Genomic DNA, 12,798 nt, shown 5'->3' on the forward strand with positions numbered 1-12,798 from the left:
TTTGCACTATTTTCTCTCTTCTTTTTTTTGGTTTATTCATTAACACTTGAATTTGATTGTTTATAGTTTATTTATTTATCATTTTTTTTTTTTTTTTCATTTTAATTTTATTTTTAGTTTTGAAATTCATTGATCTTTTTCTTTGCATTCATCAAATTTTTTTGCTTTTTGGTTCATTCATTTAATTCTTGACATTTTTATTTTAACTTTACTCCCTCTAAATTTAAAATATCAATTAGATACATTCAAATTACATTTCCTAAGAAATAAATTCCCTACAAGTAACTTCCCATGCTTTCTGGGAAATAGATAATTTTAAATCAAACGAGGCCTGCATAGTGTTGCCTAACATCAATAAAAACTTTTTAAAATAATATATATATATATGTATAAGCCATGATAATAAATATTTGAAATAATATAAACTTACTTTGGGATTGGTCTTGGCTGCCTTACCACTGCCCAAGTTTGAACCGAAAAGCCTTGGGCTCGTGAACAAGTCCACCTAAGATATTGAAACCTTCAAATATCACATCATACTCCTGAAATACCATCCCAATAGGCTGAGTTGATGTTCTCAACTAATAAAAATGTAACATGTCCTATATTAAATAAAAAAATAAATAAATAAAGAGTTTATCTAATAATTTTTATGAAAATGGAGGAATGAACGAATGAATTTTCCTAGAAGATGTTGGAAAAAGGAATCATGATATGTGCTTCAGTACCTTCAATCGGAGAGATGATTTGGAAGAACTAAGAAGTAAGCATAATTAATCAAATTTACTTAGAAGTTAATGCGTATGCTAATTGACTTAACTCATTTATAAAGTCATCATTTTTAGGAAGGAATCACGTGGAAACTGTTATACATACATCATTTTTTTTTATAGAAATTTTTACGGTGTAATTATTGTATATAAAACTAATTAATTATAATTATTAATTATAATAAAATTTGTGTGAGACTCGTCATAATTAATAATTATAATAAAATTATTATATATATATATTAATTTCATTATATAATTTTCTTTATGTAAGCTTTCGAGATTAAATAGTTTATAATTTATATGAAATAACGAAATTTATTCTAAATTTATAACTAAAACAACTAATTAAATTTAAATAAAACTCTTAATAAAATTATCTATATTTTTTAAAAGTTTTATTTTTTAAAAATCTTTGTAAATATTTAGGTAGAATAATAATAATAATAATATGTTTTTAGATTTTTTTTCCTTAAAAAAGATGCATCTCTATTCTTTCATTTTTCTTATTAATAAAGCAACTTTTTTCACTCATATAAATATGAAATTCACATTTTATGATTTATATAAACATTCACATTCATATGAATGTGAAAAATATTAAAATTTAATGATGTGGATAGACTTAATAATTTTTCTCATAATAGGTTAGCATTACACTTTTTAATTAAAGAAATAAATTAAAAAAAAATCTCTAAAAAAGGCATTTTATTGTGGTAGGGATACCCATAACAAGTCTCAAATGTCTCATCCACAATTGAGTGGAAGCCTGGAGGAGGTGTGCTGTAATCTAAAAACTCTTCTCTTATCTTTTGATCCTCTTCTTCCCATTTCCCAACAAAGCTGAAAACCCATCAATTTATCCACCATAAATTCTTCATTTGTGTGAAACATGGCCAAGTCTTTAATGATCTATAGTGGTTCCCATCAAGTTTAGGATAATGCTATTCGACATCCACAAAACGTCGTCGTTTAACAAGGTTATTGTGATCACAACGGCGTAGCCTACCACAGGCCAAAGAAATCATGCTTGGGATGGATTGAAAACTTACGATGGTGGTAGTTTCTTGGGGTCAAGAAGAGACCATTACTGGTTTTTAAAGGAAAAAAATTGAGAGAGAGAAACAGAAGGGTATGGGAAGAGCTTTTGTGTATGTGATTCTAGGAGGAGGGGTGGCAGCTGGTTATGCAGCTCTTGAATTCACAAGAAGGGGGGTATTTCATGGGGAACTCTGCATTATCTCTGAGGAACCTGTGAGCAAAAAATCTTTATAATCTCTTTTCGCTTTTAAAGAACTTGTTACTAGGTTCATTTCATTAATGAGTACCTGTTTCTTTTGCTGCTTTTATGATTGAGCAATTGTCCCATTGTTCAGCAGTGTGAATGTGCTTGTCTTTAAGTTAGTTTTCCATAAGATGAAACCAAAACAATAAAGGATGTTGAGAGTATTCTGAAATTCAAACATTTGGCATTGTTTTTGAATATTTTGTGTGCCTTCCTTGTTGTTTCTATTTTTTTTTTTACTTCGAAAATTCAAGTTTATTACAAGTCTTGCCTTTCTTGTTACTTCACTATAAACCTTACAGTATTTTTTCTCTGTTGGATTCTTTTCAGGTTCCTCCTTATGAGAGACCTGCACTGAGCAAAGGGTATTTACTTCCAGAAGGTAAATGTTCTCATCCTTATAGTTCATGAACAAGGTCTTTATTATATCCACTGTTTTTAAGCTTTGTTTGCGAGGGGGTTTTTTAAAAGTATAGTTTTTGAAAAGACAAAAAAAAAACCTTCAAAAACGTTCATTCTCTAACACACTAAATTGATGGATTAATAAGATTTTCTCTTTAAAACCTCCAAATATTTTAGAAAAACCTTGCCTTCCTCCCAATCACTAAAAAATTATGAAAGTTTGAAAACCATTAAAAACCCTACTTTGAAAAACTTTACTTTATAAAACCTTATCTTACTCTACCTCCTCCCAAACGGCTTATAGCCTTAGTAAACTGACCTCAGGAAAACAGGTTGGAAATTTGGATGAGATGAAGATGGATGGTCTGATTTGGAGTCTGCAATTGAACCAGAAAAGCAAATGCTAATCAGTTGTTTATTTGCATTCTTTTCCATTCCTTTCTCATTTCATCATATTGATATCAGAAAGTTATGATGACATGCAGCTCCAGCACGCCTTCCATCATTTCATACTTGTGTTGGAGCCAGTGAGGAAAGATTGACTCAAAAATGGTATAAAGAACATGGTAATTTTTTTTTCTTGTTTCATTTGTTTTGAAGGTCCAGTGCAAATAGCAACTCTAGTACTCTAGAATGCTGCATTCTTCTCTGGAGTACTTATTTCAATGTGTGTTCAGTACTCTGTAGATTATATTATTGAATTTGCATTGATAATTGTGTGTATAAACATTAAAAACTAATGGAAACAAAAAACATAGATTGAGTATAGCAGAATAGAAGGCATGTGAATTTTGTCCTTCTAATTCAAAGTTTTGTGTGTTGTGATTGAATGTGCCCTGCTAATTGGACCCTGAAGCATTGATAATTGGTATGTAAGTTTGAAATGGTTCGTGAATTTGGACTTGTCCAGAAAGGTGGAGGATGCTCCTTGTGATTGCAGTTGCATTTGTAATTCTAGTGTAACAAGGTTTATATTGCTGTTTATTCATTAAATATAAAAATCTTGTTGTGCTTCCATTGTAGATTATTAGGTAAACACTGTATCATCTAGTATCTCTTTGTGGTCAATATTTTTCACATGAACAAGTGCTTTTGCCAATGAAGACTAACATATGTGGGAAGCTTTTTCATGGAACCTTCAATTCCTTAAGCTAGTAAAATAGAATATTTTTTAAACCACTAGAAACGAAGGATAGTCTTTTCCTCTATTGAAAGACATGCAGATATTCAATTACAGACATATTACTTGCATGTCCAGGGATATTTTGAACCTAAAATTACAATGCATAAGGATATGGCTTTTTGTATTTCACCTGGAACTTAATACATCCAAGTTACATCAGAAAAAATTTTACTTGTACTTGTTTAGGAGTTGGGTTTAATAGATGTTATTCAGATATCAATGGTAGGGAACTTCTCATACCATTTTACTTGAGTCTTCTGCTTTTCAGATAGTTGATTTTTATAGTTTTTCTTTTTTTACTTTCATTTTTTTTTTACTCAATTTTTCTATTTTCCCTAGGCATCGAATTGGTCCTTGGAACTCATATCAAGTCTGCTGATGTGAAGCGCAAGACACTATTGACTGCAGCTGGAGAGACTATAAGCTACAAGATTCTTATCATTGCAACAGGTGCTCGGGTATTAAAACTGATCTTTCAATTGTTTCATACTATTTTTCTTTAGGTAGGTGGCTGACATTGTTAACTATCGGTAAATTCATTGTAAAACTTGAAATAGGCATGTGAATTTGCTTTTAGAAAATTACAGGAATTACTGTGAAACATGTTTCCACAGGAAGGAGTTTAGTTGGGAGCAGTTCATATGGATAAACAAATGAAATAGGAGACCAAAACGTTCTATTAGATCTCTTTATGCATTGATAAGAGTTTCATGCTTTTTCCTGTGTTTCCATTTCAGCTGTGGTACTGAAAGATTCCTTTTTTATCCTTTCAATTACTAAAATTGACAGGGATCAACTTCTTTTGATCTTTGCAGAATTTCATTGAAATAATAAAAATGTGTAGAAACTTACTTGCATTTCTCAAGTAATAAAGAAGTAAAATTCTATCTTTAATTGATTTCATGTGTTAAATGCAGTCTTTGAAGCTTGAAGAATTTGGAGTGACTGGATCAAACGCTGAAAATGTTTGTTATTTACGAGATTTAGCTGATGCAGATAGACTTGTTAATGTGATGCAATCATGTGCTAGTGGGAATGCTGTTGTCATTGGTGGTGGCTACGTAGGAATGGAGTGTGCTGCTTCTTTGGTGATCAATAAAATAAATGTGACTATGGTTTTCCCTGAAGCACATTGCAGTGAGCAACCTAAACCTGTTACTGCTTTATCTTTTGATGTTTTAAAGAATTTTTTATACAACAAATCTTTCAAATTAACTATCTTATGATAATTGAATTGTAATATTTTGTCATCTAAGAAATAACTTTTGCACTTGAAATATTTTTTCTGAAAAGATTTCTGACATTTCAAATTTGAAGAGAACCATTAGGTTTCCTCTAATTTGTTGTTTTAATTTGACATGATAGCAAGCTAACAGTAATTGTTCATGGTTTTTCATTTTGCAGTGGCCCGATTGTTTACACCCAAGATTGCTAGTTATTATGAAGATTACTTCAATTCTAAAGGAGTAAAATTCATCAAGGGAACTATTATGTCATATTTTGATATGGATTCCAATGGAAAGGTAAATGTAAATCTTGAACTTCTTAAAAATCTTAAGGGAATGCAGGAAGCTGGATGATTTAATGTGTGGTAAGTCTGAAAACAAATGTGCGCACATGCATGTGTGGGAAATTCAACTTTCTGAAAACTGAATGGGTAGTATGGCCATGGAAATTGTGGCATGTGTTGTCAACTGATGTCTAACCTACTCACTTCTACAGGTCACAGCTGTTAATCTTAGAGATGGAAGTCAGCTACCTGTAGACATGGTTGTGGTAGGAATTGGGATACGTCCAAACACAAGCCTCTTCGAAGGCCAACTAACCTTGGAGAGGGGTGGGATCAAAGTGAATGGGCTAATGCAGACAAGCAACAGCTCAGTCTATGCCATAGGAGATGTTGCAGCATTTCCTGTCAAATTATTTGGTGAAACTCGTAGGCTTGAGCATGTTGACTCGGCCCGAAAATCAGCAAGACATGTAGTTGCTGCAATAATGGAGCCAAATAAGACAGATGACTTCGATTACCTGCCATTTTTCTATTCCAGGGTCTTCACATTGTGTTGGCAGTTTTATGGGGACAATGCAGGAGAAGTAGTGCATTTTGGGGATTACTCAGGAAGTACAATTGGGGCTTACTGGATAAGCAAAGGTCATCTTGTTGGGTCATTCCTTGAAGGAGGAAGCAAAGAAGATTTTGAAGCTATAGCCAAGGCCACAAGGCTTAAGCTGGCAATTGACGATTTGACCGAGCTGGAAAGGCAGGGTTTGGGCTTTGCATTGGCAGTCAGTAGGAACCCAGTTAGGTCTCCCCCCGGTAATGTCAATGCTCCTAGCCTCATTCTGGAAAGACCATTGTATGCTTGGCATGCAACGGCTGGCGTTATTGTTGCTGCATCAGTGGCTGCATTTGGATATTGGTACGGAAGGAGGCGTAGGAGGTGGTGAAGAAAGTTTTTAATGCTTTAGTTGAACTCCTGTGATATCTTCTTGTAGCATTGATAGGTATAGTTGATTTGGCAAGCTACTTTAGTATATCACTCAATACAAAAGTAAATTATCTTCAGTTTATTGCTGTGGCATAATTTTATTTTTCTTCTGCATGCATATCTATAGAATACATTATTATGACTGATCCATACCTATGGGGAATGAAATATCATCATCTTCTTCTTCTTTCTCCTTTTCTTTCATCTTTCTTTCTCTTACCTCTTTATTTTTCATGTGAGTTTTATCCATTTTAATAAAAGCTTTATACCTTCTTTTGTTAGTTCACCTCTAGTTTCTTTATGCGGTTTTTTGTGCTTGGAAAAAGAAGGCAGGCCAAATCAGGTAGTGTTTTGGACTGATCTACTCAACAACCAATCTACCTCCATGGTGACCGGTGTTTCTTTGACATCAAAGTGGCTTAGATCACTAGTTTGCAGTTGGTCTCAAAAAGCTGATCCAGCCTATTTGAAGATTAACATAGCTTCTATATGCCCCACCTCTCTTTAAGACTCACAAGGAGTCTTCAATCTGTGTTCCCACCTAATTTCAGGTGGCTCACTTGTCACTAATCTAGTTTCTTTTTCTTTTTCAAGCTATGTAAACATTGAGTGAATTAAGAGTGCTAGAATCTATTTGTTTGGAAGTTTGAATATAGTTAGTTAAATTTCTAGTCTTATACTCTCTTTATTTTATTTGAATGAAATAGATAATCCGATAAATATATATATATATATATGTCATGTACTGTTTAATGCATCTATAAGTTACATTTCATGTAAGAGACTCTGAAATATGAAGCTGACACAACATTATCATATTCAAACTATGTTGAGTAGAGATGTGCATGGTTTTTTGGTTCTATCAAACTGAAAAGAATTGAAATAAAAAAGTAATTATTATTGTAGGAATTGAATCGTATTAAACTGAACTTATTTTATTGTTTTGGTATGATTTTGATTTTTTATCAATAATTGAATTGAGAAGTGTACTGAGTTATACTAAACCAAAGAATCAAATCAATTTTGCAAGTATTTTTTCCTAACTTCAAAAGGAAAACCTCATGAGCTCAGAATAAAGGGTAACTAATGAAGGATGATAATGGGCGATCAAGGAGGAGATTGACACTTGACAAGTCAAATACACACCTTTTTACATAGTCAAAGGAGACTATTAAGTATGGACTAAGAAAGCCACGATGGATGAGGTAATGATGACAAAGAGTCAAGTCAAAAAACGTGCAACCAAGATGACCAAATCGATCAAAGGCCAATCGACCCAGCCAAATTGACTTAATATCACACAATTTAGATAAAAGAGTCGGCATTCAATACTTGATAGTCATAGAACGATCACTAACTCCCATTTTTTTTTTTTTGACACATTCATTAAAAGGATTAAGTAAAATCACACCTATCTCTCTGATAGTAGATAACTCTACCGTAGCTTTCAAATAGCTTATTAAGATACCCTATCAAAAGGGGTTCACATCATCCATTATAAATGAACAAATTTTCAAGGCCAGGATCTTCTTCTAAGCTTCTCTGCTCAATCATGTGATCAGTTATTCTCTAGTTCCCTCCTTCCTCTTCCTCTTTCTCTTCCTCTTCTTCTTCCTCTTATATTCATTAAATACTAATTGATTTAAGTATCAAAGTGTCCACGCCAAATTTCACCTGTTTCACTCTCTTATTATTATTATTATTATTTTCCCCTTATTGTTACAGGCCACATCTGGTATAAAGTTTTGTATTCATCAACAATAATAGTTAGGATTCATTTTAATAAGTGTGTAAACAATGGTAGAATTGAGAAAGAGAAGACTGAGAGGGCACCATTCAAGCCCAAAAAATATAGAAAGTTTTGGCGTTTCAGTTTTGCTAATCATTGAAATGTACAGATGAGCCTGAAATTGCAATTAAATATTAATTCATATTAAATGTTATAGTGCCATGATTTTGGGGATAAACTAAATTGTAAATTTTTAATTTTTTTTTTTGGTAGAAGTAAATTTTAAATTTAAAAAATGAATTTGATTATTCTATAGTTATTTATAAATGAGATTTCTCTCTTTGCCTTAAAAAAAATCATTCTCTTTTATTCTCATTTAATAAATATTTTCATTGATAAAATTAGAAATTTATTGAGACATTCATGTTAAAATTTTGATTAGTATTTATTGGATTATTATAAAATATAATGAATTTTTTTATTGAACTCATTTTTTTCAAGTTTAACTCAAGATTTTACATATTAAAAATAATTTAAAATTAAATTTAATAAATTATAATTATCAGATTATTAAAACAATAAAATAACTTTTCTAAATTATTTTATCAATAATATTTAAAATGATACTTTATTTTTGAAAAGCAGTTTTCATCCTCGTATTATTAATTCAAAACTCAATGATAATATATACAATTTATTAAAAAATTCATATTAAAGTTTAAATTATTATTTATCAGATTTTTTAAAAGATATATAATGAAGTTTAATTTGGAATTCAAATAATCTTTGTTGCTTTTATTACAATAATTTTACATTTTTTTTTTTTTAATTTGGATTCACTTTGGTTTAATTTTCTATATTTTCACTTTAGTGTTTTTATTGGCGACAGGCCAAATGGTCGTAGTAGATTGATTAACAATTACTCTTACACCGACGAGGGCATTTGGTCTAGTGGTATGATTCTCGCTTTGGGTGCGAGAGGTCCCGAGTTCGATTCTCGGAATGCCCCAACATTTATTTTGATTTTGCATCTTAATTTTTTGCCCCTTTCCTTCACTTTCTCGCCCACCCAATTCACTGCAACTCTTCAGTTTCTTTTAATTTCATAATTAAACACAACCCAAAGAGATATTTTGACAAATTTGAATTAAACTTTGTTCCAAAGAAGGATGGAACCATTATGTAGTCTTTATTTTGTTAATTTGAAAAATGCATTTGAGTTTCCATCTCTAATTGAAATTGGATTGTATTTGTACAAGGTGCTTGAAGATGGAATCTGGGTTTCTGCTTTTGATTAACTGTCTGTTCATAAAATTCTAGCAAGTTTGTTATTTGGCATAAACAAATAAATCAGTTACAACTGTTGTGCCATAGACCAGAAGATTACAAGTGCAATAAGTTCCCATTTTACAGTTTAAGCCCCATTAACCAATCAAGACGTCAAAATGGCCACTACTTTTGAAGGCAGTATCTCCCTCTTATGCAACATCTGCTTTTCTTGGCTTCCTGTTAAATATCAAAATCCGGGCAGCGATGGATTGCAGGTTTCTCTTGTCATACTCGGCAAGCTTCTAATACTGTGGCTGAATCATGGGGAATAACTAGATGGTGGTTTTTAACCTGGGAACTTAGCTTTCCTAACATCATGTACTTGTAGTTGTAACTTGTCAATTACTGAAATGTATATCTGCCGAAATCTGATTTCTTGCGTTCCAAATCTTCTTTTAGAGTGTTGGACTTCCAGAGACTCACGCAGGGAAACCCTTGAGTTGATTCCCTGCCACAATGGGTCCTAAGCAACACAAGATCATTTGGAATGCTATCCTGCAGGTTTCAGTTACAGTTAAATAATAATAATAACAAAGGGCAGTGTATGTGCACGTCTCACTCCATTGCAAGTTTTTAAGGTGACCATGTCCGCAAGCATGAGAGAGAGAGAGAGAGAGAGAGAGAGAGAGAGAGAGAGAGAGAGAGAGGTAAATGCACATTTATTTTCAAAACCAAATTTTGTTCTCATTGTTAGTTTCCAACAATATAAAGTAATTCACAGTAAATTCAAAGTAAATAGATAGCAAAAATTTCAAACAATAAGATGGAACTTGAACAGTTTAATTATAGGATATTACATGACTTAACATTGAAATTCCCAAAACTACCCAAATATCATTTGATTGGAAAGCAGCCTCCTTGCAATGGAAATGGAAGGCTGCATGCACCTGACAATGCAGGAGGCATCTTGTGTTCGTATAGCCTTCTGCAAATATTTATTAGTTCTTATATGTTGCTTTATTCATGCAACTTGAAATTTTGACCGTCAATACAAAATTTGACAGCCAATTGTGTAACATCTCCAAATACCGTAAGAAACTGTTGTGTTAAAACACATATGATTTTATGCATTTAATTACCTTATTCATCACATCTGAACTGAAAAGTGGAGCTCTGAAAGTCCAATGAAATGTTGCAATCCAGTAATCTTGCTTTACCAGGTCACAGGAGCAGAAACTTTGACAGGATCGTTTGAAGAGATATATAAATTGGCCAGAAGATGGCTAGCACTGCATTGCATGGTATGCTTTAAGCCAGATGGAGGCTCCCATCTTTCCAATTAGTTGTGTCACACCAATGAAATTGCCCATACTATCAGAATGTGGTAGAACAATCCCTTGTACATCGATGGTCATTCCATTAGTTGGATGTGCCTCAGGCTGCTGTCCATGCCTCTCCTAGTCTACTGTGCACTTGAGCACCAAAGCTTTAGCTTAACATGTGATAGATTCTTTGGATTTCCCCTAAAATATCTCATTCAACAAGAAGTTTGCCTTTGTGCAATTCCACAGTTTTTCCATAAGCCATGGATCATTTGCTTGAAAGTTAGACTATTTGGTGCAAATCCCACTTTCAGCATCCTATCTTGCAGCTCCATCAATTTAGTAACATCAGCAACCTCACAAAATATTTTGACTAGTATGTTGTAACTCTCAGGATCAAAAATTTGAAATTCCTTGGCAAAGAATTCCAATAATGATTCTGCTTTTCCAAAATCCCTTTCCCTGCAGTATACATGCACCAACGCCCTACATATTTCTGGATCAGGTAGCATGCCAGATTGAAGCATTTCTTCCATCAAAGATTTAGCCTCCGTACTTTTATTTATTCTGCATAAGCAGCAAATAAGAGCTTTATATGTAATAGGATCGGGTTTAAGATTCCCACGAACCATCTCAGTTTTTACAAGAATTGCATCAGCTACACTATCATTTTTGCAGAGAGATTGAATGAGTTTGTTATAGATTTCCACACCAGGCACATAACCACGCTGAGAGATTCTTTCCATAAGACTCTTTGCTGCAAACGGCCGATCCTCCTTGCAGACAGAAACTATTAGATAATCATAAATATCCCAGGAGACTGGAACATGAAATCTCTCAAGTTCCACAACCAAATTTAAAGCAGAAAGTGCCCTACCCTCTTTGGTATATCCTTCTACAAGAATCCGACAAGTAACATTATTTGGGCAAATCCCACTTGCTATCATCTCGTGTAATAATGACCTTGACTCTTGCATCTTCCCTTCCCTGCAATAGCCACAGATGAGAGTATTAAATGAAACAATGTCTGGATTCAACCTTCTGTGAACCATTCTATGCAAGAGCTGGTGAGCTTCTCTTACCTTCCCTTCTTTGCAAAGACCATTCATCAATGCAGTATATGAAACCAAATCTGGCAACACACCCCTCCTATACATTATCCTATATAAATAAAACGCATCATTCAATCTTCCTTTTCTACAATAGCAACTGATCAGTGTATTATATGTCACTATATCTGGCTCAAAGCCTTCTTCCTCCATTTTCTCCAAGAAATCATTCACCTTATTGACATCACCATCATGGCAAAAGACATGGGTTAATATATTAAAAGTATATGAATTTGGGTGTATACCAATTCTCCCCATCTCTGCATAAACTTGCCAACACTGTTGAACGCAATTCAATTTCAACAACCCATTCAAGAGACAATTGCAGGCAATCACACTAGGAACATAACCAACCTCCACAATCTTCATAAACGTCCTAAAACCCTCTTTAATCATGCCCTCTTTCACGTATGCCTTAATAAGCATATCATAAATGACAGGATCCCAATTACAATCTTCACAACATGAAACCAAACTACTAAACACATCTTCACTGCGTGACGAATCTTTGACCGACCTAACAAATTCAGTTAAAAATTTCATTGCTTGTTTGAATTCTTTAGACCAAGCCAGGATGTGAACAAGGTGACAATAATTCTGGGTAGTGGGTTTAAGACCCAGATCATTTTTGACCCAGTTAAAGAAAGTGAGAGCTGAAATAGAATCAGACTGGCATCTCAACAAAACCCTAGAGATTTCATTGGTACCCAGATGAGAAAGGAGACCCTTTATATCATTTTGGAGAAGGGTTAGCTGGGTATTATCTTGTTTGAGGGATGAGTAAATGATATTGACTATGTTGTTGGGGTTTTTGGTTTCAGGAAGGAGATGGTAAAGCGGGTTTGAGAGAGGTTTAGATTTGGAATTGGATATGGTTTGAAGAGAAGAAGAAGAAGAGTAGGATGCTTGAGGTATAAAATTCTTAATGCGTCCATTAGATGAAAAGATTGTTGATTTTCTGAGAATTTTGATCGAATCCTTGCTCATTAGCAGCTAATACTGAAAACGAAAAACAGAGAAAGGGAGAAAAGAACCAAACTTTTGTTTGAAGATAATCTAGCGAGGCATGTCCGCGGTGAAGATGAAGACCGAAGAGTACCAACCTTAAAATCCTTGCCTTTTTCAAGAAGCTCCAAACCGCTATGAATACTACTACTTTTGCCCCCAATCTCTCTCTCTCTCTCTCTCTATATATATATAGATATTAATTCAACCCATTAAATTAAATTGAATTAATTTA

At 33.3% G+C, this 12,798-nt stretch overlaps 2 protein-coding genes and 1 non-coding gene across 7 annotated transcripts; 2 read left to right on the forward strand and 1 right to left on the reverse strand.

The window, feature by feature from the left end:
* The first annotated feature begins 1,495 nt into the window (after positions 1-1,495).
* LOC110669250 (monodehydroascorbate reductase 4, peroxisomal) lies at positions 1,496-6,806 on the forward strand. 5 transcript variants are annotated; one of them, XR_002497652.2, is made up of 8 exons: positions 1,496-2,024; positions 2,386-2,437; positions 2,943-3,023; positions 3,980-4,098; positions 4,558-4,777; positions 5,045-5,163; positions 5,363-6,145; positions 6,412-6,806. XR_002497652.2 is itself a non-coding variant. In XM_021830806.2 (7 exons), the coding sequence occupies exons 1-7, from the start codon at positions 1,905-1,907 to the stop codon at positions 6,086-6,088; spliced, it is 1,437 nt and encodes a 478-aa protein (XP_021686498.2). In that variant the 5' UTR covers positions 1,497-1,904; the 3' UTR covers positions 6,089-6,806. The 5 variants fall into 5 exon arrangements, 1 of the variants encoding a protein (XP_021686498.2); XR_009146069.1 differs by having other exon boundaries at positions 6,423-6,806; XR_002497654.2 differs by having other exon boundaries at positions 6,456-6,806.
* A 1,989-nt stretch (positions 6,807-8,795) lies between these two features.
* On the forward strand, positions 8,796-8,867 carry TRNAP-UGG (transfer RNA proline (anticodon UGG)). Its single transcript has one exon. It is a non-coding gene; the product is annotated as a tRNA-Pro (tRNA).
* A 254-nt stretch (positions 8,868-9,121) lies between these two features.
* On the reverse strand, positions 9,122-12,729 carry LOC110669237 (pentatricopeptide repeat-containing protein At5g40400). The gene is made up of 2 exons (XM_058140724.1): positions 10,267-12,729; positions 9,122-9,682 (listed from the first exon to the last, which is right to left on the reverse strand). Exon 1 carries the CDS (start codon positions 12,543-12,545, stop codon positions 10,665-10,667), a length of 1,881 nt encoding a protein of 626 aa, XP_057996707.1. The 5' UTR covers positions 12,546-12,729; the 3' UTR covers positions 9,122-9,682; positions 10,267-10,664.
* Positions 12,730-12,798: the final 69 nt, after the last annotated feature.

The sequence above is a fragment of the Hevea brasiliensis genome, chromosome 18 (assembly GCF_030052815.1).
Source record: "Hevea brasiliensis isolate MT/VB/25A 57/8 chromosome 18, ASM3005281v1, whole genome shotgun sequence".
Taxonomy (NCBI): Eukaryota; Viridiplantae; Streptophyta; class Magnoliopsida; order Malpighiales; family Euphorbiaceae; genus Hevea; species Hevea brasiliensis.